At 46.6% G+C, this 23,636-nt stretch overlaps 3 protein-coding genes across 3 annotated transcripts; all 3 read left to right on the top strand.

Annotated features, from left to right (window-relative positions):
• Positions 1 to 7,826: 7,826 nt before the first annotated feature.
• Positions 7,827 to 10,714, top strand: LOC126510624 (uncharacterized). Its single transcript, XM_050157269.1, has one exon. The coding sequence runs from the start codon at positions 8,480 to 8,482 to the stop codon at positions 10,517 to 10,519; it is 2,040 nt and encodes a 679-aa protein (XP_050013226.1). The 5' UTR covers positions 7,827 to 8,479; the 3' UTR covers positions 10,520 to 10,714.
• A 39-nt stretch (positions 10,715 to 10,753) lies between these two features.
• On the top strand, positions 10,754 to 16,364 carry LOC126510623 (uncharacterized). The gene is made up of 2 exons (XM_050157268.1): positions 10,754 to 12,479; positions 13,302 to 16,364. Exons 1-2 carry the CDS (start codon positions 10,754 to 10,756, stop codon positions 14,090 to 14,092), a joined length of 2,517 nt encoding a protein of 838 aa, XP_050013225.1. The 3' UTR covers positions 14,093 to 16,364.
• Positions 16,365 to 17,203: 839 nt separating this feature from the next.
• Positions 17,204 to 18,861, top strand: LOC126510610 (proline-rich protein 23A3-like). The gene is made up of 2 exons (XM_050157245.1): positions 17,204 to 17,260; positions 18,247 to 18,861. The coding sequence occupies exons 1-2, from the start codon at positions 17,204 to 17,206 to the stop codon at positions 18,793 to 18,795; spliced, it is 606 nt and encodes a 201-aa protein (XP_050013202.1). The 3' UTR covers positions 18,796 to 18,861.
• Positions 18,862 to 23,636: the final 4,775 nt, after the last annotated feature.

Here is a 23,636-nt window from a genome sequence, read left to right as displayed (position 1 = left end):
GTATTGAAAATTATCTTTTACCTGAAATCCCACCAAAGACTATGTCTTGGAGTGTCCCACCCACCCATCCTCGGGTTGAAAATTCAGTCAAATGTATGATGGCAGCACTCAGTCTATCTTTTAGGACTCATTGTTTCAGTAACTTTTCTGCTGCTGTGATAAAAATATGCTCAAAGGAAACACGGGAGTTTATTTTAGCCTACGGCTTCAGAGGGCAGGGATTCGGAACGGCAGGGAAGGCGTGGCGTGGCTACCAGAGCGATGGGCTGCCTTATCACGTTTTTCATCTACACTCTACACACAGAAAGCAGAGAGAGGGCAGAAAGTAGGGTATGGCTGGAGCCTCAAAGCCACTGTCTTTAAATTAAGGCCACAGTGTAATGGAAAAGTTAAAAAAGCGGCAGGATCCCCGGTGTTGGCAGGCAGCAGAAATGCTGCAGGTCTCTAAGCGTGGGGTGGCTGGCAGGGGGCAGAGGGTCCCCAGAGCAGCCAGTCCCTGGCAGGGTCAGCGCACGAATCCGCGCACGTGACCACGCGCGCCCCGCTTGCGCGCGCGCGGCAGGTCTCCAGTGGCGAGCCATGTGGCAGCTGGCAGCGGCAGCTGAGAGACAGACCATGCAGAGGGAGGTTATTTATTTATTTAGTGGTTATGGAAGGGAGGGGAGGGGACAGAAGGAAAACAGAGAACCCAGGCTGGAAGCTGAAGATCTGCGTGTCTCAGCAGATGGGGGAGGGAGTGGGCGTGGCTTATCTCTTAAAGAGACAGAACAGTCATTACACACAGAGTCTTTAAATTTCCCTCTGAAACTTCACAAGCCAGGCCTCCATCTTCTGCACTGCTCTCTACATTCTTTCTTACCAGCTCCCAAAGAATATCCCATTGAGGTCTCGATGCTTAATGGCTTTTCTAGCCCAAGGTTTTAAAGTCCTTCCACAATCTTCTCCAAAGCATGGCCAGGTCTGTCGCAGTAATACCCCACCATGCTGTTATCAGCTTGTCTTAGTCGGGGTTTCTATTGCCCCAGCAAATCACCAGGACTGAAAAGCCAGTTGGGGAGGACAGGGTTCATTCACCTGATGCTTCCACGTTGCTGTTCATCGCCATAGGACATCAGGACAGGGACCTGGAGGCAGGAGCTGATGCAGAGGCCATGAAGTGGTGCTGCTAACTGGCTTGCTTCTCTGCTCAGCCTGCTCTCCACCAGCCCAGGGATGACGGCACTCAAAATGGGCTGGGCCCTCGCATATTGATCACTAATTGAGAAAACGCCTTAAGCTGGGTCTCATGGAGACTTTTTCTCAACTGAGGCTCCTTCATCTCTGATGACTCTAGCTTGTGTCAACTTGACACAAAACACAACCTCTGTGACCTACTTCCCCCTAGCAAGGTTCCACTTCTTAAAGATTCCAGATCTCCCAAAATAGTACCTCTGACTGTGACTACATGTGCAAACCTGTGAACCCATAAGGAGACATTTCTCATTCAGGTCACGATACTCGTAATTCTTGACATTATGTGATTATAACATAATTACTATTCATTAATTCCTTCTAGAATTCTATTAATAATATATCTAAGAAAATTCTCATTTCAAGAGTGCATTAACTTTCCAAGGTATTTATTTCCTTATTTTAAAACTTCCCCTTAAAGTCAAAGGTTTGTTCTGTGGGTGTTACTTTGATAATAGATTTTATCTTTTTTTGTAAATGTATTTATTCTTCATCATGTTGGATTATCTCAATACTCAGCAGTTTTCTTTGGTGGACACAGTGTGAGTGGGAGTTTATTTTTTTTTAACTTTTATGGGTTCTTTATGGATTTCATATCACTCATTCTGCATTCTGATCCCACTTATCTCCCCAGCCCCTCGCAACCTCCCCCAGTCAAAACCAAATTTAAAAGAAAAACCCAAACAAAAGAAAGAAAACAAAAACAAAACAGGAAGGAGAATCTTGTTGTGGAAGCTGTCATGTGGCCCGTTGATACTCAGTTTACCCCTTAGTCCATTCAAGTTTGCTTGCAAGTGTTCATTGCCACAGTCATTGGTCTGGCTCAAGGCCTCTGTTTTCCAGGCTCTCCCTGGGGCTCCTCATGAATATCCTGTTGCTGTTCTGTGCCGTTGAGAGCCTGCTGTTTGGATCTGTATGTTCACCGCCTTCACGCGTGATGTGGTTGTCGGGATGGGCCGTCCGCCTTTTCCATTCGCCTGCCTGCACTCCGGTGGCTCACTCCCCCTCGGAAGTCTGCAGCGCGTCTCTAAAGCTGAAGCGGTTCCACAGTTGCTTTTCACAGTTTGTTTGATGATGGGCAGGCTTTCGGCCTCGTAGGAATGGAAATCTTTAATTGCCACAACTTGTATTCTCAGTTCAATGAGTACATTAAAAGGTCAACTAGTTAGCCAACAGCTGGATTTACTACCCACTTTCTGGTTCCCCTTTGGGATGGAGGTGATAGCGGAACCTTTCTTTTAAAATAGATGTTGGGTATAAAAGATATTCCTGTTATTAGCCAGTAGGAAACTTTACATGCTGCAGCGCTAAGCTGCCAGGCAAGATATGCCCACTGATGCAATATTGGTTGGAAAGCCATAGGGGTAAACAACTGATTTTGAGACTTGTTCCACAGGTAGAAATTAATACCTTGAATACAAGTAAGTTTGATTAAAGATCCATGGCTTGGAAGTCATAGGTCCTAGGGTAGGACCTAATGTTGTTGTATTAATAAAAAGATTTGTTGCTAAACTGCCTTCTAAGTATTTATAGTTATACATATAGATTGCTGCTACTTTTAGCCTTGACCAGGAAAGCTTCTCTCTGCAGTGGTTAACAGCTAATACAGAAACCCACAACTCTTAAAATGCTCAGAATAAGTGAGTATCTTGTGTTCAGCCCTAGTGGGACATCTGTGTCAGCCATACCCCCAGGGGCACCATGTCAGCATCTCAGAAAAGGAGGAGGGAAGACTGAAAACTGGAGGTGAGGAGGGGCTGTGCAATGCTGACTTATGGATACGATGTGGCCACTGCAGCTCATGGAGCTGTTATTATCTGCACAAGACATGCACGGGATTAAGCACATGAGGTCAGTACAACATTACAACAGGCAGTATCAATTGAGCTCAGAAGAGAAGGAGGGGGATGAGAAGACGTGAAGTAGGAAGGGGGACATGTTAGAGGTGCCTAGGAGGAGTTGGAAATGCATGTGAACAAGATACATTATTTACATGTATGAAATTGTCAAAGAATACCTAAAAGACACTGTTAAAAATTGAAAAACAAAAAGGAGGCTGACATGTCTTGTGGGATCCTTTTTTTTCCTGGCTACATGAAACATGACAGATAGCATAACCAGGAAAGCATGTGGTGATGCAGGGAGCCAGAGAAACACAGTGTCCTGCTTCTCTCCTTTTATAGCAGCCCACTCCTACAAAGCCGGGTTCCTGCTAGAGCTGCATTAGTCTTTTTGAGAGTCATGCCTCCAACAAGCTAATTAGTTTCCACTCTGTGCTCTAACAGATCATCTAGCAAAAGCAGTTTTAAGAAGGGAGTGTTTAGGTTTTGGTTTTTTGTTGTTGTGTTCTTTTGTTTTGGCTCACAGTTCAGATATATAGTCCATCATGGTGGGGAATAGCAGGAGCTTGAAGCATCTGGTTCCATCATTTTTGCTGAAGTGGGGGACGATGGTGCCACTCAGCTCCCTTACACCTTTGCGTCGTTCCCTCTAGGACCCCAGCCCATGGAACAGGGCTGCCTGCACCTAGGGTCAGTGTCTCACCTTAATTAATCCAGGAGAGAACCCCTCACAGAACTTACTGTGGATTAATTTCCATGGGGATTCTAAATCCCATCAAGGTGGCAACCAGCATCAACCATCACAGATCTCCTCCCTTGGAAATTTGATACCCAATGCATCACTTTTGTTTTGTTTTTGTATTTTCAAGGAAAGGTTTCCCTGTAGCTTTGGAACCTGTCCTGGAATGCACTCTGTAGACCAGGCTGGCCTCGAACTCACAGAGATCTACCTGTTTCTGCCTCTCGAGTTCTTGGATTAAAGGCATGCACTACCACCACCTGTTGCTGGAGGCTGCTCATTTGTTTCCCAGCTGCCCAGACCCAAAATAATCACTCAGAAACTATATTAATTAAAGCACTGCTTGATCAATCACTTAAGCGTATTGCTAGCTAGTTCTTATATCTTAAATTAACCCGTTTCTATTAATCTGTGTATCACCACAAACTGGCTTACTGGGCAACATTCCAGCATTTGTCTCCTCCAGCAGCTACATGGCGTCTCACTGACTCCACCTACATTCTCCCAGCATTCAGTTTAATTTTTCCACCTAGCTCTATTCTGTACTATCACAGACCAAAGCAGCTTCTTTATTCATTAACCAAATAAAAGCAACACATATACATCATCTCCCCTTTTCTGTCTAAATAAAAAGAAAGGTTTTAACTTAAAAAAAAAAAAACTTTTTTTCATTATACATACCAATACAAGTTTCCACTCTCCCCCCTCCACACCTCCTCCCACCCCACCCCCCTCCAATTCTCAGAGAGGGTATGGTACATTGCTTTGTGGAAGGTCCAAGGCCCTCCCTACTATATCTACACTGAGCAAGATATCCATCCAAAGAGATTAGGTTCCCAAAAAACCAGTACATGCAGTAGGGATAAATCCTGGTGCCATTGCCAGTGGCCCATCAGTCTGCCCCAGTCATGCAACTGTCAACCACAATCAGAGGGACTAGTTTGGTCCTATGCTTATTCCTTCCCAGTCTGGCTGGAGTTTGTGATTACCATTAGCTCAGGTAAACTGTTTCGGTGGGTGTACTCATCATGGTGTTGACCTATTTGCTCATATTCTCATTCCTCCCACTCTTCAACTGGACTTTGGGAGCTCAGTCCAGTGCTTCAATGTGGGTCTCTGCCTCTGTTTTCATCAGTTGCTGAATGAAAGTTCTATGGTGATATTTAAGATATTCATCAGTCTGACTACAGGGCAAGTCAATGGGAGGCCTGGCAAAAGGCAAACTAACCTTCTCCGGGGAGAATACACTAGTACCCAGGACTAACTTTCTTGCTAGGGACAATAGTCCAGGAACTCTAAGCCCTGAATCTGTTATACCCTAGAGTCCAATCACCAAGGAGAAGTTGCACCAAGAGACCATCTCTCACACCACAGCTGATGTAAGCATGAGAATTTTATTAATTCTGTCATGACAGGATCTTTCAGCATTAGGCCAGAAAGACCCCAAATTGCTGGTACAAGCTACTTTTAAAGGAAAAAGCCATAGAAGCAAGGCGAGTGTCTGGGGTTCTTTGACTATTATGATTGGCTTATTCAAAAAGGGCTATTACCAATAATTGGCTGTAGAGCAGTTGCCAGGTCAGATGAGCTAAGAGGAAACGTCTGAGGGTCACTTTGACCCCTTTCCCAGGGGCTGAGTCAAATCAAGTCTCCCGGAGGACTCCCACCTGGCACATTCATCAGGAACTGAGTCAACAACTTAAAGGTTATCTTGCCCCAATTTCTGGAGAACATTCACGAAGACTAATTGTTAGATTTCTGGTTCCCAGGGAAGGGGGGGGGGGCAGGCACTACTGCTGAGAGGCCCCAGAGTTGTCAGAAATGGCTTTAGAGTTATTTTAAAGTTCTATACATCAAAAGTCAAAGATCACATAAGGAAACAAAACACTAGAAAAATAAGGGAAAGGAGAAGCAGACCTTCAAGTGGTAAAGAAATTATCCATTGTAAATATCTGTAACGTGGTTTGATGGAGGCCATAAAAGAGAAAAATATGACTATAACCATGGCAAATAAACCTCTGTGAAGCATCCTGCATAAATATTGAAACACAACCGTAAGGAAGGAGTCAAACAGCAAATTAGGGGAAAGTAAACCATGAGATAAGTGAGAAATATAAAATATGAAATTGAGCTGGGGCAATGGACAGTGGGAGCTGTTCTAGCAGATGCTCATTGGCAGTGAGAGAGCGGGCACTGAGAACGTTATTTATTTATTTAAAAGGAATGGAAAGACTTTGAGAGAATTTTTTTTATTTAAAAGATAATGAGTTCAGTTGGGCACACGTGTAATCTGAGGTGCCTGTTCCATACCAAATGTGGATATTGACCAAAATATGACAAATAAGTGAGATTTTGGTTGAAGGAAAATGGTACAAGATGGAGATAAATGCCTATTTATTTAAATATATTTATTTATATTATATTTAAAATATAATCATATTTTAAAATCATCTGTAGCAATGACAATGTAGAAGATAATGATCAAAGACCAAGAACCACAAGCAATCAGGCAACTGGCAGGAGGGGTCCTGGAGCTGGAAGAGGGTAGAGGGGGATACACCAGGAAAGAGCAGTGGACAGCGGAACACCTGGAAGGAGCAGGGCCCCGGAAGAGAACAGGAGCCCCAGTGTGAACACCTGCAGGGAAAGGGAGGCGGCTTCGATGAGAGTAGGAGGAGCAATGTGAAGAGGTTGAAGATGCCTGGACTTTCCAGTTGCTATGACTTCAGAAGTGAAAGAAAGTATCAGAGGTGGACAGAGGACTACTGGGGGAGGGGGAAAAGCTATTTACAGAAAGTCTGAAATTTTTAGTCTAGCAAAAGAGGAATGACCACATTCCTACCTGGATTAAGGATAAAAGACATGATGAGATCAGTGCTCAGGACACTTCTGAAGACAGACCTAAGTAACATCCTACAGTGCCCTACAAAGAATGTATATCTTTCTGATCAGAGTGTCCGAAATGAAGAAACAGCTCTGAAAAGGATATTTAGGCAGACATTACTGTAAGTCAACAAAACACCAAATGCTAAGGGAAAAAGAATACATATACAGGGGGCCAGAAAGAGGTGGCTCAGAGATTAAGAGCACTGATTGCTCTTCCACAGGACCCCAGCACCATGTGGCAGCTCATGACTGTAACTCCAGTTCCAGGGGATCTGACAACCTCACACAGACATACATGCAGGCAAAACACCAATGCATATAAAACTTTTTTTAAAAGAATAAAGAAAAATTAACTTTTTTAAAAAATAAAAAAATGTACAGATAAAGTACATTTGATCTCAATTAGGAAAAAAAACATTAAAAGAAAGAAGATTTGCAGAAAAAGCAGATAGATAACTACAAAGGAGAAAGAATCCACTAGAAAACTGATTTCTCCGGGCTGGAGAGATGGCTCAGTGGCTAAAAGCATTTATTGACTGCTCTTCCAAACAGCCCTAGTTCAATTCTTAGCGCCCATACAACTGGTTGCAGCTCCAGGGGCTCTGACGCCCTCTTCTGGATCTCATAGGCACTGCATGCAGTTTATGTACACATTCCTGAACATAAAATGAAAACCAAAATCTCAAAACAAACAAACAAAACACGGAAGTCAGAAGGTAGTGGAATAACAGCAGGTTAAGAGGCAAATGGTCCCCTTTCCTGGATCTGGAAGCAGCCATGTAAGGATGATGGTGTTTCTTATGCATTTCTTCAGCCTTGTCAATCTCTTTCATCCCTCGAGGGAATGTTGTGTATGCAGGAAACAGCTACACAAGAATACTTCTGTCATAAATATCTCAAACTTACTAATAAGAAACTACCTGAGTATTTTGTTTTCTTCTGTTATGTAGATCAGTCTGGCCACAGTTTTACAAAGATCCTCCTGCTTGTTGAGCCTTATAAGTGCCGGGATTAAAGACATGCTCCAACCAAAATAGTGTAAAAGGAGATTTCAAATATTCTCACACACACAGACGAGAAAAGATTTAAATGAGAGGTAATAAGTAGGCCAATGAATTATTTCAGTTGAAAGACTTTGAGACACCTTAGCACTACTGCACCCCCCATCCTGGGAACCAGGCCTCTAGCATTAGGAGGCACCTTAGCACTACTGCACCCCCCATCCTGGGAACCAGGCCTCTAGCATTAGGAGGCACCTTAGCACTACTGCACCCCCCTTCCTGGGAACCAGGTCCCTAGTAACCAGCCACGCGTGCACGGGAGCTTTGAGTACTTTCCATCCCCATTGTAGTCTTTCTCCAATAGACCCGGACCCTGGAACTGGGGTGAGACGACCTGCAGGTGTTCCTCCTTGTAACCGCCATAACATTGATCAAGTAGAGTTAGCTGACCATTGTATGAACTAGTCAAAACAGTTGACAAATGATTTTTGGACTTTCCCTTTGATTCTGTACTACCCCCTCCCTGAATTTGTGGTTTTTTCCTTTAAAAGAGCTTGTAATAGACAAAGCAGGGTCCTTCTCCTCTCGAGGCTGAGGGACCTCTGCCGTGGCAGAATAAAAATTCCTCTTGCTATTGCATCAACCGTGCTGTGAGTGTCTCTTGGGGCGACCTCCTCCTTGGTGGGGCTTTAGGGCCCAACATTTGGTGCGTTGGCCGGGAAGTGCTGGTCGCCCTCAGACCCATTCCTGACCCGGTTGGAGGTAAGAGCGCGCTTGTCTGAATGTTTTATGTTCGTCTATTTCTGTTATTGTGCCTTATGTTTATGATCATCAGGGATTTGGAGGAACATTGTACCTGCGCAGGGCTAGTATTTGAAAGGGACCAGGCAGTGGGACAGACGTGTCCGGGAACACTCCCTGGCCCAGCCGTGGAGGACGCTTCACAGGCAATTTGTGAAACTAGGAGCGACCAGGTCATCTTAGTTTCTAGAGAGTGTGGTTCTTATCGCCCACTCCCTTCCAGGTTTGTAATATCAGTTTTACATCAGTCTGTTGCCGCGCGGCTCTCGGTCTTGAGTCTGTGTCTGTCATTTTGTATTGTTGTTTTTGTCTTTGTGTTTGTTTTTGAGTTGGAATCTAGTACAATGGGACAACAAATAACCACCCCCTTAACTTTGACTTTAGACCACTGGAAAGAGGTTGAGGACAGAGCTCACAACCAGTCTATGGTAATCCGAAAGAAACGCTGGCAAGCGTTCTGTTCCGTGGAATGGCCCACTTTCGGAGTGGGCTGGCCACAGGACGGAACATTTAATCTGAATATTATTTTGCAGGTTAAGACAAGAGTCTTTCAGCCTGGCCAGCAGGGCCATCCTGATCAAGTTCCTTACATCGTAACTTGGGAGAGCTTGTCCAGAGACCCTCCGCCCTGGGTCAAACCATTTGTCCTGCCTGCGGGAGCCGGAAACCCAGTACCAGCTCCCTGGCCCTCCACCACCCCTTTGACTCCGAGGGCGGCAGCAACCCCAACTGCCCCTCCCCTGGACCCGTTGTCCTCTCTCTTCCCCATGCAGGAGCGACCGAAACAGAAGTCCCAGACCCAGACACCACCAATCCTCTCTGACAATCAGTCAGACCTCCTGCTTTTTGACCCTCCTCCTCCTTATCCCCGGCCTCTTCTGCCCCAGGCCGAGGCAGCCCCCCTCGCGCCTGTTCCTGGGGAACCTGCTGAACCTGATATAGACCCTGACAGGCCCCCTAGCCCTGACACGACTGATACTGCTGAGGGGGGGCCTAACTCGCAGCCAGCAGGCCGGCTGCGGCTCCGCAGAGGGACATCTGCAAGGGAAAGGTGGACTTCCCAGGCACTACCCCTCCGCTCAATGGCTGACCAATTTCAATACTGGCCTTTTTCAGCCTCTGATCTTTATAACTGGAAACTTCATAACCCCTCCTTTTCCCAGGACCCCCAGGCCCTTACTGCCCTTATAGAATCTGTTCTGATTACTCACCAGCCCACTTGGGATGATTGCCAACAGCTTTTGCAGATACTTCTCACTACAGAGGAGAAACAGCGTGTTTTCCTTGAAGCTCGGAAGAATGTCCTGGGAGCTGACGGAAGGCCAACCCAGTTGCCAAATGAGATAGAGGATGCCTTCCCTTTGACCCGACCCAATTGGGACTTCAATACTCCAGCTGGTAGGGAGCGACTTCGTCTCTACCGTCAGATTCTGTTAGCGGGTCTCCAAGGGGCTGGCAGACGGCCCACTAATTTGGCTAAGGTAAGAGCAATAATACAGGGGCCTGAGGAAACACCTGCAGGATTTCTAGAAAGGCTATTGGAGGGGTACAGAATGTACACCCCTTTTGATCCCATGGCAGCGGATCGCCAGGCTGATATAATAATGTCTTTTATAAGCCAGTCAGCACCTGATATTCGTAGCAAGCTGCAGAGGATGGAGGGACTGCAGGGTTACTCCCTCCAAGATTTAGTAAAGGAGGCAGAGAGAATTTTTAACAAAAGAGAGACACCAGAGGAAAAGGAAGAAAGAAGGCGCAAGGAACAGGAAGAGAGAGAGGACAAACGAGATAAAAAGCGTAGTCGTGAGTTAAGTAAGATCTTGGCCACAACAGTACGCAGTATAGAGCAACCTAAGAAGCGCCAGGACAAGGATAGGGGAGACAAAAGGCGGCCACGAGTGGACCGAGATCAATGTGCCTATTGCAAAGAAAGAGGACATTGGATCAAGGACTGCCCAAAACGTCCAGCTGAACCCAAGAAAAAGCCAGTTCCTGTCCTAGCCCTGGAAGACAGTGATTAGGACAGTCAGGGCTCAGAGCCCCCCCCTGAGCCCCGGGTAACCCTTCTAGTGGGGGGGCACCCTACCACATTTTTGGTAGATACTGGAGCCCAGCATTCGGTCCTCACACAAGCAAATGGACCTTTGAGTTCAAAAACCTCTTGGGTTCAGGGGGCCACCGGGGGAAAAATATACCGATGGACCACAGAAAGAAAAGTTAATTTAAACACTGGTCAAGTGACTCATTCCTTCCTCATGGTGCCAGAATGCCCCTACCCATTGCTGGGCAGAGACCTCCTGTCCAAAGTTGGGGCACAAATTCACTTCTCAGAAAATGGGGCCTCAGTTACTGACAATACTGGCCAGGCTCTTCAAATTCTAACTTTAAGATTGGAGGACGAACACAGACTGTTTGAACTGCCTCCTCCCCCGGAGCTGCCCATCGATAACAAATGGCTCCGTGATTTCCCCCAGGCCTGGGCGGAAACCGCAGGTATGGGGCTGGCAAGCAATCAACCTCCTTTGATAATAGAGTTAAAACCATCAGCCACTCCAGTTTCCATAAGACAATACCCCATGAGCCGCGAGGCCCGAGAAGGAATCAGGCCCCACATTCAGAGACTTTTAACATTGGGCATCTTAAAGGCCTGCCATTCCCCCTGGAACACACCTCTTCTCCCAGTAAAGAAGCCAGGCACAGGGGACTACAGACCAGTCCAAGACTTAAGGGAAGTTAATCGCCGCACTCTAGACATTCATCCTACGGTGCCCAATCCTTATAATCTCTTAAGTACCCTGCCTCCGACCCATGTATGGTACTCAGTACTTGATTTAAAAGATGCTTTTTTCTGTCTGAGACTTAGCCCTCAGAGCCAGCCATTGTTTGCCTTTGAATGGAAAGATCCTGATTCAGGAGTTTCTGGGCAGCTCACCTGGACGAGACTACCCCAGGGATTCAAGAATTCTCCAACTCTATTTGATGAGGCCCTACACCAGGATCTGGCCAGTTTTCGCACCGCCAATCCAGAGGTAATCTTACTCCAATATGTAGATGACCTCCTGCTGGCCGCAGAGACTGAGCAAAAATGCCTCAGAGGGACTCGAGCCCTACTCACCAGATTAGGTGAACTGGGCTACAGGGCATCTGCTAAAAAGGCACAGATCTGCAAGAAGCAAGTAGCCTACCTGGGGTACCTCTTGGAGGGTGGACAGAGATGGTTAACAGACAGTCGGAAGCAGGCCGTGGCACAAATTCCCCCTCCCAAAGGGGCGCGAGAGGTCCGAGAGTTTCTGGGAACTGCCGGTTTCTGTAGGTTATGGATACCGGGTTTCGCTGAAATGGCCGCCCCACTGTATCCGCTTACCAAAGCCAACGTCCCTTTCTTCTGGGGAGAGGACCAACAACGGGCTTTTGATAAAATAAAAAGGGCCCTCCTTTCGGCCCCTGCTTTGAGTCTCCCTGATGTCACCAAACCATTCACCTTATACGTAGATGAGAACAAGGGAGTAGCAAAAGGGGTGCTGACTCAGAAACTGGGACCCTGGAAAAAACCAGTGGCTTACATCTCCAAAAAGATGGACAATGTGGTGACAGGATGGCCCCCTTGCCTCCGTATGGTAGCAGCTGTAGCTACCCTGGTCAAAGATGCAGACAAATTGACTCTGGGCCAACCGCTGACTATAATAGCACCTCATGCTTTAGAGACTATAATTCGTCAACCCCCTGATAGATGGCTCTCGAATGCCCGTATAACCCACTACCAGTCGTTATTGCTCAACCCTGAACGTATCACATTTGGAAATGCGACGTTACTGAACCCCGCTACCTTGCTCCCCAATTCGGAACCCACTGTTTGGGTACCTCATGACTGTCATCAGATATTGGCAGAATACCACGGGACCAGGGAGGATTTGACTGATTGCCGGCTCCCTGATGCAGATTATACCTGGTTCACAGACGGCAGCAGCTTCTTTAAAGAAGGTGAGCGAAAGGCGGGGGCGGCGGTGGTGGATGGACAAAATACCATATGGGCACAGGCATTGCCCCCAGGAACCTCTGCCCAGAAGGCAGAATTAATAGCCCTGACTAAGGCTTTAGAACTAGCAAAGGGACAAAAAGTAAACATATATACAGACAGCCGTTATGCATTTGCAACGGCCCATGTCCATGGGGAAATTTATAAAAGAAGAGGACTGCTAACTTCTGCTGGAAAAGAAATTAAAAATAAGACTGAAATCCTGGGACTATTAAAGGCCCTCTTCTTACCCAAGAAGGTGAGCATTATTCATTGCCCAGGACATCAGAAGGGCAATGATCCTATTGCCAAAGGAAATCAGATGGCAGATGAGATGGCTAAAAAGGCTGCGCTTAACTCAGAAATATTATCCTTGGCAGAGGCACCACCCTCCACAGAAGATCATTTCCAATATTCAACCCAGGATCTAGAGACTATTCAGAAACTTAATGCAGACTTTGATGAACAACAAAAAGCTTGGAAATATCAGGGCAAAACCATGTTGCCCAAGAAAGATGCTTTTGAACTGGTCACTCAAATGCATCGATGGACTCATTTAGGACATAAAAAGATTAAATCTCTTATAAAAAAGACAGATTTTTATATTCCAGGTCTTAACTCACTCATACAGCAAGTGACATCAACTTGTGTCCCCTGTGCCAAGGTAAACGCAAAACGGCAAAGTGCCCCAGAGGGCATAAGAATAAGGGGAGACCGACCTGGTACTCATTGGGAAGTGGATTTTACTGAAATAAGGCCAGGAAAATATGGTAATAAATATCTCCTAGTTTTTATAGACACCTTCTCCGGTTGGACTGAAGCTTTCCCCACCAAACGAGAAACGGCTCAAATGGTGGTGAAGAAGATACTAGAAGATATTTTTCCTCGGTTTGGCCTGCCTAAGGTAATCGGGTCTGACAACGGCCCAGCCTTTGTCTCCCAGGTAAGTCAGGGTATGGCCAAGACACTGGGGATTAATTGGAAATTACATTGTGCATACAGACCCCAGAGTTCAGGACAGGTAGAAAGGATGAATAGAACCATAAAGGAGACTTTATCCAAATTAGCTTTGGAATCTGGCGTTAGAGACTGGGTACAGCTCCTTCCCCTAGCCCTGTTCCGGGTGCGGAACACCCCTTCTCGGCTTGGACTTACTCCCTATGAGATCCTATATGGGGGGCCTCCCCCATTGGCCTCCTTTAGGGCCCCTCCTGACCCCGCTACTCACAAACCTGATTTGCAGGCGCGGCTAAAAGCACTTCAGATCGTCCAGGCCCAAGTGTGGAGACCCCTAGCTGCTGCCTACCAGCCTGGGCATCCGGAGATCTCGCACCCGTTCCAGGTTGGCGATTCTGTGTACGTGCGGAGACATCGGTCCCAGAACCTTGAACCTCGCTGGAAGGGACCCTACACCGTGCTTCTTACGACACCTACTGCCCTCAAAGTGGACGGTATTGCAGCCTGGATCCACGCGTCTCACGTCAAGCCGGCACCTCCACAGGACGACCCAGAACTTTCCAAATGGAAGCTTCAGCGTACCCAAAATCCTCTAAAACTGAGACTAGTCAAGGAAGCCTGATCCTGTCAAGCTTGCTGTTCTTTGCCCTGGTGTTTCCCTCCACATATAGTGCTAAGAACCCCCATACACCTCAGAACTTAACTTGGACTCTGACTAACTTTGAGACTGGGCAAGTCTTGAGGCTAGCCACTGGAGTTCATCCCCTAGGTACCTGGTTCCCCCAGCTAAAGTTTGACCTATGTGCCCTAGCAAAAGACTCTTGGGGAGATACTGAACGAACTCCCGAGAACTCTTATCCTACATGCAGATATTCTGAATGGTATATTTGTCCTGGGGGAAGACGAACTTGGCAATGTGGGGGGGCTGAAGTATTTTATTGTGCTGCCTGGGGATGTGAAACCAGTGTCAGTACCTCCTGGTTGGGGGCTAGCAAAGAAGACTTAGTCACTTTCACTCGTACCACATCAGGGGAATCTGAAATCACAATCACCTTCACGGAGAAGGGAAAAAAGGTTAGTTGGTTAACAGGCAATATATGGGGTTTACGGTTGTATAATCCAGGAGGGGAAGACATAGGAATTCTGTTCACCCTAAGAATTGTTATAACACCTCCCATGACCATGGCACTAGGGCCCAACCCGGTATTGCCTGACCAGGGACAGCTAGCCCTGGCTGAGGTCCCCCCCCCTTGCCAGGGCCTTGGGTCCCCCTTCAAGTCCTAAAAATCTTCCTGCTACCCCTGCTTCACCGCTGGCACTCTCTAATACAGGCCAGCGATTGTTTAATCTAATAGTGGGAGCTTTTTCTTTGCTGAATAGTACTGACCCCAATATGACAGAATCTTGCTGGCTATGCCTATCAGCAGGACCCCCATACTATGAAGGGATTGCAATATCTGGGGGTTTCAATAACACAACTAGCCAGGAGGGCTGCGCTTGGGGAGTTAGTCATAGACTAACTCTTACAGAGGTTACTGGTGCAGGGACATGCTTGGGAAATCCACCGGCTGCTTACAAACATTTATGTAATGAGACCCTTAAGAGCCCTAAAACTGCTAAAACTGGATACCTGATCCCCGATTCAGATAAATGGTGGGCTTGTAGTACAGGCCTGACGCCTTGCGTGGCAACATCAGTTTTTGATGGTACCAAAGATTACTGTGTGCTTGTTCGACTAGTTCCAAGGGTCATTTATTATCCTGCTAACACATTTGAGGATGAATTTGACAGGCACTCGAGCCGTTATCGGCGAGAGCCCATCTCTATGACTCTAGCAGTGATCTTGGGCCTTGGGGTGGCAGCTGGTGTTGGCACCGGTACTACTGCTCTAGTGCAGAGTTCCAAAATTCCCCAACATTTTGAGGAATTAAGAGCAGCTATTGACCAGGACTTAAGGGCCCTAGAACAATCTATCACCAAGCTTGCAGATTCAATAATCTCTCTTTCCGAGGTAGTGTTACAAAATAGGCGCGGGTTAGACTTGCTATTTCTTCAAGAAGGAGGACTCTGTGCTGCCCTAAAGGAACAATGTTGTTTCTACGTAGACCACTCTGGGGTAATTAAAGATTCGATGGCTAAGCTCAGAGAGAGGTTAGACAAGAGACAGAGAGAGAGAGAGGCACATCAAAATTGGTTTGAAGGCTGGTTTAACCGCTCCCCCTGGTTCACGACACTCATTTCCACCATCACTGGTCCCTTGATCATTCTATTACTCATCCTAACCTTTGGGCCCTGCATCCTCAATCGACTCCTGATGTTCATTCGTGAGCGACTTAGCATTACTCAAGCTTTGGTGTTGACCCAGCAATATCATGCCCTTAGGGATAATCCCTGAGAATCTCAAGATTGAGATTCGACCAAATCAAAGGGGGGAAATGAAAGACTTTGAGACACCTTAGCACTACTGCACCCCCCATCCTGGGAACCAGGCCTCTAGCATTAGGAGGCACCTTAGCACTACTGCACCCCCCTTCCTGGGAACCAGGTCCCTAGTAACCAGCCACGCGTGCACGGGAGCTTTGAGTACTTTCCATCCCCATTGTAGTCTTTCTCCAATAGACCCGGACCCTGGAACTGGGGTGAGACGACCTGCAGGTGTTCCTCCTTGTAACCGCCATAACATTGATCAAGTAGAGTTAGCTGACCATTGTATGAACTAGTCAAAACAGTTGACAAATGATTTTTGGACTTTCCCTTTGATTCTGTACTACCCCCTCCCTGAATTTGTGGTTTTTTCCTTTAAAAGAGCTTGTAATAGACAAAGCAGGGTCCTTCTCCTCTCGAGGCTGAGGGACCTCTGCCGTGGCAGAATAAAAATTCCTCTTGCTATTGCATCAACCGTGCTGTGAGTGTCTCTTGGGGCGACCTCCTCCTTGGTGGGGCTTTAGGGCCCAACACAGTCATTCCAAGATATCAAACTAACTGACTATTGAAGCACCACACTATACCTATAAATATATACACTTTCTAATTTACAACTTGAGACTCATTTTAAGGGAATATAAGGCAAAATTTTGGTGAACTTGTGATAGGACAATTGGTTTTGCATATAAGAGGTTAATCCTGGGCTATTTCTAATCATTGAACGTTTTGAAGTGGGGAGTCCCACACTCCATCCAGTCCTTTTGCAGTGGAAAGATCACCAACATAGCAAGTAAAGGCACTTCATGCATTCAATCCTTTGTGAGGAGGAGACACTCCATCCCGAGACCAAGGTTATCCTCACTCCATCATGAGTTTTACAACAATTGGGATGGTTACAGGACGTGGTGAAAAGATGCTAGAGGAAAATCAAAATCTACTCCTCACAGGTGTAAGAATGTCATAGTGATATCTAGCATTTTGTAAAGATGTTAGGAGAAAGAAATAACAAAACTAAAAGAAACTTTTGGGAGATTTTTTCCAAAGAGATTACTTGCCAGGGCAGACAGGGTGATCACACGACCATCCTCCTGTCTTTTAAAGTATTTTCCAATTGGATATCAATATATCCATGGAGTCAATACAGAGACATATCACTTCAGTGCTGAGGAAATTTCAATGAAACAGCAACCGAGGAAGTGTGGCGACCTGCCTATCAACTGAGGGTCACACAGCAGAAACACAGAACACAGGACTGCATCAGCTGACAGCCATTAGGTATAAATACATACATACATGCACAAACGCATACATGATCCTTAGAAGCAGCCGCAATGTCCGCATGAACTATAGGGCTTCTCAAGCATGTGTGAGAATATGCTCGAAGAGGAGAGAGTAAATAAAGAGAGAAAGGGCAGGGGGAGGAAGACAGTCAGAAAGAGTAAACAAGGTTTCAAGTGCCGAACACAGAATAAAACAAGATAACAGAAATTGAAGGGATAATATCAAAGATCCCACTTATATAAAAAGCAGGTCTGTGCTTAATTATTGTTTTCAAAACCAACAACTTGTCCACTTTGAAAGTTTCCTTTCCCACCTGTGTGAACTGGGAGGATCTGCAAACTAAATCCAGGGGACGGGATTTCAAGCCCCCAGGCTAGCATGTGCAAATTGGCCCTGGACACGCCCAGTACCAGGCTGCCCTTGAACTGCTAATATTCCCGTCCTTTTCTCCCCCATCCTGGGATTATGGGCGTCCTAAATTCCTCACATTAATCCATTTTGGATTTCATTAAGCTCAAGCTCATTGGCATCCAGCACGCTAGGCAAACACTATCGTTGAGGTATTGTCCTAGATCACTTATTTACACTCAGTGACAGATATGTCCTTGTCGGTTTTCAATTCCAAAAAGCCAGTCAAAAAAAAAAATCAAAAAAAAAAACCTCAAAAAACAAAATCCACTTGTATTACCAAGCTTGACCTTCAATGAAAAGCTGAAATGTCAGCTTATTAATTTCTGAATCAATTTGCATTTACAAATAAAGATTATCTCTAGGACCTCTAAGGTGTGGGTGAGACAAGGAGTTCACTTGACTGTGGTTCAGGGTTGGCAAAGAGGTTTCGTGGGTTTCTGGATGTACGTTGACAAATAAAAGCAATACAAAACAAAGATATATACGGATTCTGAAGCGCTACCAACAACAAAAACAACAACCTCACACTAAAACACACACACAAAAGCAGGAAGGCGAGTACACTCATGTGCACTTGAACTCGTCGGAGGCTTCCACGGCCAACATGCAAGGCCTCCGTGAAGCCCCAGGGTCTACCCGGTGCCCTGCTGGGACCCGCAGCCAGAAGACGCCAACCCTGCCAAGCGCCGCCGCCTCCAGGAGCCTGCCTGCCTTGCCTCGTTGGCAGAGCCAGACCTGGAAGCATCTGCCAGGCCTGCCAGCAAAGAGCTCACGTCCACGGTGGTCATTCCCACCGGATGTGCCATGCAACTACGCGTGCAAGGCGTCGACCTGCTGCTGGAGCCCGAACTGACCTCGGTCAGGCGAGTGTCGCTACCTGGACATACCATCATCCTGGTCCCCGAAGGCCTCCAAGCCTCCTCCCAACCTGGGCAGGCTGTGTTCTGGCCCGCCGGCACGCAGGAGGCCCCTGTCCCGGACATGCTCCAGGACCACCACGTCTTTGCCCTCGACCAGGGAATCAATGGTGCCGAGAGGTATGCTCCTGGCTCCATCTGGAGCCTCAAAAGCAGCACGCGCTGGCCTCTACCCAGCCTGCAACTGCAGCCTCTCCCTCCATCTCCTCCTCCAAGTCATCAAGAACAAACCTCTGAGAGTCCTCAGAAGCCTCCACGGCCACCATGCAAGGCCAAGAGGCGCCTCTTCTAGGAAAGGGACGACGACTACACCCCAACAAACAGCACCTCGGACGTTTATCTGGCCGCCCTAGGGGATTCCCAGGGTGCCCCGAGACACCCAGTGAACTACCATTGAGACTGGGTAAACAGCGAGTCCTTTTCGCTGCACATTATGGAGGGGAGAAGAGAAGGACTTGGAGAAGGGTGCAGACACTGGATCTCCCCCCTCAAGCTCAAAAGCTGCCTTGTAGAGACAGAAAGTTCTCTTCCAGTTCTGGGATTCATCTCAAAACCTTCCCTGCCTCCTCCTCTGCACGGGTAGTTCTCTCTAAGAACCCTCAGTGACCCAAGCATGGATCTCAGGAACCAAGGCAGCACTGGCGTTGCTAGGCAGCCAGTCTCCTTTCTGTGTGCGCCTGACTGGAAGGAGAACTGTGCCTGCATTGGTCCTGCTGGACAGTTCAAGCTGCTCTCTGGGGAACTGACAAATACCCCAGTCGAAGAGGATACTTCCTTGACCTGAGTGGACAATGATTCTTGGCTTCTTCGCAGCCATCCCTTCACCTGCTGGAGTGGTTTCCCTTCACAGACTCTTCCTGACAATCAGGGCTACATCGAAAAACCCTGACTTGAAAGACAGACAGACAGACAGGCAGACAGGACAGCTACTGAAGACAGCCGCGTTTATGGCCCTTTTAGTTCACTGCCTTTGAGAAGCTGAGGATACCAGATTTCTGTGAAGTCTGGCTTGCTATCCAAGAAACTCAAACTCATTTCTTACTGCAAAATGCTTTTGTTTTCAAAGCAATGTTTCTACTTCCAACATCACTTATTATTAATAAAATATATAGACCAAACTATATGGTGTGGTTAATGGCTTAATGAGAGACCTCTCTCTCTCCGTCCCTACCCCCTCAGTCTGTGTGTGTGTGTGTGTGTGTGTGTGTGTGTGTGTGTGTGTGTGTCAAATGAGAGAGAGAAATTGAAGGGTGGGCACAATGTGGGTGGGTGGTGGGGCATGCCTGTCATCCAGGTAAAGGCAGATGACCCAGGAGTTGGGGCGACACTCAGAAACAGAGAGAGTGTAAGCTGAGCTACATCGGGCAATGTGAAAGATAGCAGATGATCAGTGTGGCCCCAGAGATGGCTCAGCACTTAGAATAAAGGTTCTCTCTCAAGCTATGGGTGGAGAACCCTTTGAGGGGTCAAAGGAGCCTTTCCCTTGGGTCCCAAATACGAGATCCTGCACATTTACATGACAGTTTTTTTACCTGGGCAAAATTACAGTTAATCAGAAGCAACAGAAACAATTTTATGATTTGGGGTCACCACAGCATACGAACAAGTATTAAGGGTCGAGATTTAGGAAGCTTGAGAACCACTGACATCAAAGGACTTAGTGCCCTTGCAGCATCCACATGAAGAAGACACTTGATGATACCACAGGATGGACAACCACTCCACCGCCGGCTTTAGGATGCCTGCAGTACACAAAAGTTACACAGGCACACACACACACACACACATGCAAAGAAACAAAATATAATAAATTAGTTGAACAAATCCAGAATAAAATCAGAGGGTAAGAGGACCTTCGTAGACAGAGCATGTGTGATGTATATTCTTGGTTCTCAACTCGATCAGACCTCGAATAAACTAAAACACCTGTTTTAGGAACCAGGTTAATCCTGGGCTGTTTGTCTGGATTGGGTAATTTGAAGTGGGGAGCCCCACCCTCAGTCTAGTCCTAGGGCAGTGGAAAGATCACCAGCAGAGCAAGTGAAGGCACTCCATGCATTCCAGCCTTTGGGAGGAGGAGACACTCCATCCCAAGACCAGGTTATCCTCACTCCATAGGGTGTTTGACTCCCAATGGGATGTTGCAGGACTTGGTAAAAAGAAGTCCTAGAGGGACTTCAAAGGCCTTAGGGCCCACTGAGCATCCTTCAAAAGAAGAACAGAACCTGCAAGAGGAGAGCGAGGTGGGGCATCAGGGAAATCAAAATCTATCCCTCACGGGTCTAAGAATGTCGTAATGATACCCAGTATTGCCAAAAGATGTTAGGAGAAAAAAAAAAGTAGGGGAAACTTTTGGGAGACATTTTTCCAAACAGGTTACTCCCAATGGCAGACAGCGTGATCACACGACCGTCAACCTGTCTTTTAACGTATTTTCTACTTGGATATCAATATATCCATGGATTCAATACACAGACATATCATTTAAGTGGTGAGGAAATTTCAATGAGGATGCAACTGAGAAGGTGTGGCTACTTTCACTCTCAACTGATGGCCACACAGCAGGAACACCGAACACAAGACTGGGTCAGCTGACCCCCATTAGGTATAAATACATACATACATGCACAAACACAGACATTATCCTTAGAAGGGGCCGGAATGTCACGATGAAGTATAGCGCTTCTCAAGAATGTGTGAGAATATGCTCGAAGAGGAGAGAGTAAAAAAAGGGAGAGAGAGGGTGAGGAAGACAGTCAGAAAGGGTAAACATGCTGTCAAGTGTCAAACACAGATAGAATACAACAAGATGATAGACATGGAACGGATAATATCAAATGTTCCACTTATACATGAAGCATGTCTTTTCTTAGTTTTGGCTTACAAAACCAACAAGTTATCCACTTTGAAAGTTTCCTTTCACACCTGTGTGAACAAAGAGGATCTGCTAACTAAATCCTGTGGACCTGATTTCAAGCTTTCAGGGTAGCCTTGAAATCATCATGCAGGCAAATTGGCCATGGACACGCCCAGGAGCAGGTTGGCCTCACACTGCTAATCACCCTGTCCTGTTCTCTGGCATCCTGGGATTATGGGTTTTCTAAAGTCCTTACATTCATCCATATTGGATTTCATTAAGGGTTCAAGCCCATTGGCCTCCAGGACACTAGGCAAACACTCTATCGTTTGGGTATTGTTCTAGATCAACTATTTACACTCAGGGAAATATATGTCCTTGTTGAGTTTCAATTCCAAAAAGGCATAGTCAAAAAAAAAAAAATCCACTTGTATTACCCAGCTTGACCTTCAATGAAAAGGTCATGTTGTTAATTATCGTTTCAATTTGCATTGACAAATTAAGAAAATCCCTAGGACCTCTTAGGTGTGGGTGGGACAAAGAGTTCCCTTGAATGTGGTAGGGGGTGGGCAAAGGATTTTCGTGGGTTTCTGTATGTACATTGACAATAAAGGCAATACAAAGCATAGGACATCTACGGATTGATTCCTTCTCTGAACTACTACCAACAACAAAAACAACAACCTCACACTAAAACACACACACACATACACAAAAGCAGGAAGGCGGGTACACTCAGGTCCATGTGAACACATCAGAAGCCTCCACGGCCACCGTGCAAGGCCAAGAGGTGCCTCTTCTAGGAAAGGGACGACGACTGCACCCCAACAAACAGCACCTCGGAAATTTATCTGGCTGCCCTATGGGATTCACAGGTTGCCCCGAGACACCCAGTAACCTACCATTGAGACTGGGCGAACAGCGAGTCCTTTTCGCTGCACATTATGGAGGGGAGAAGAGAAGGACTTGGAGAAGGGTGCAGACACTGGATCTCCCCCCTCAAGCTCAAAAGCTGCCTTGCAGAGACAGAAAGTTCTCTTCCAGTTCTGGGATTCATCTCAAAACACTTCCCTGCCACCTCCTGTATATGGGTGGTTCCCTCTAAGAACCCTAGGTGACCCAATAATGGATCTCAGGAACCAAGGCAGCACTGGCGTTGCTAGGCTGACAGTCTCCTTTCTGTGTTTCCCTGACCAGAAGGAGAACTGGTCCTGCACTGGTCCTCCTGCACAGTTCAAGCTGCTCTCTGGGGAAGTGACAAATACCCCAGTCGAAGAAGATGCTTCCTTGCCCTTAGTGGCCTCTTCACAGCCATCCACTCACCTGCTGGAGTGGTTTCTCCTCACTATCTTTTCATGACAAACAGGGCTACACGGAGAAACCCTGACTTGAAAAACAGACAGAGAGACAGACAGGACAGCTACTGAAGAAAGCAGTTTCATTGGCCCATTAGTTCACTGCTCTTGAGAAGCTGAAGATACCAGATGTCTGTGAAGTCGGGCTTGCTATCCAACAAACTCAAACTCAATTCTTACTGCAAAATGCTTTTTGTTAAAGCAATGTTTCTAATTCCAACATCACATATTACTATTAAGACATATAGACCATACAATATGGTGTGGATAAATGGCTTTATGAGAGAGATTTGTCTGTGTGTGCCTGTGTGTGTGTGTGTGTGTGTGTGGTGTGTGTGTGTGAATGAGAGAGAGGGAAGGAGGGGTGGGCACAACGTGGGTGGGTGGTGGGGCATGCCTGTCATCTAGGGAAAGGCAGATGACCCAGGAGCTGGAGCCAACACTCAGAATCAGAGAGAGTTCAAGGGTAAGCTAGGCTACATCCGGACATATGAAAGATATCAGAAGATCAGCATGGTTAGAGAGATGGCTCGGCACTTAGAATAAATGTTCTCTCTCAACCTAAGGGGTGGAAAAGCCCTTGAAGGCTCAAACGACCTATTCCCAAGGATCTGAAATAAGGAGTCCTGAACGTTTACATTACAATTTCTTACCTGAACAAAATTACAGTTAATCAGAAGCAACAGAAAAAAATTTATGATTTGGGGGTCAGCACAACATATGAACATGTATTAAAAGGTTGAGATTTAGAAAGCTTGAGAACCACTGACATCAAAGGACTTAGTGCCCTTGCAGCATCCACATGAAGAGGACCCTTAATGATAAAGTAGGATGGACACGCACTTAACCCCAGGGTTTTTCATGCCTGCAGTACACAAAGCCACAACAGGCACACACACACACACACACACACACACACAC

Source organism: Alexandromys fortis, unplaced genomic scaffold (genome assembly GCF_014885135.2).
Source record: "Alexandromys fortis isolate MF-2015 unplaced genomic scaffold, M_Fortis_MF-2015_v1.1 scaffold_85, whole genome shotgun sequence".
Taxonomy (NCBI): Eukaryota; Metazoa; Chordata; class Mammalia; order Rodentia; family Cricetidae; genus Alexandromys; species Alexandromys fortis.
This window is presented reverse-complemented; position numbering and strand designations above follow the sequence as displayed.

Bases quoted from the DNA above. Each gene is read 5' to 3' on its own strand.
- LOC126510624 (XM_050157269.1), top strand. From the start codon at position 8,480: ATGTTTTATGTTCGTCTATTTCTGTTATTGTGCCTTATGTTTATGATC.
- LOC126510623 (XM_050157268.1), top strand. From the start codon at position 10,754: ATGGTGCCAGAATGCCCCTACCCATTGCTGGGCAGAGACCTCCTGTCC. The intron at 12,480-13,301 runs GTGAGCGAAAGG...AATATCTCCTAG, and splicing joins CAGCAGCTTCTTTAAAGAAG to TTTTTATAGACACCTTCTCC.
- LOC126510610 (XM_050157245.1), top strand. From the start codon at position 17,204: ATGATCCTTAGAAGCAGCCGCAATGTCCGCATGAACTATAGGGCTTCT. The intron at 17,261-18,246 runs GTGAGAATATGC...TGGGACCCGCAG, and splicing joins ATAGGGCTTCTCAAGCATGT to CCAGAAGACGCCAACCCTGC.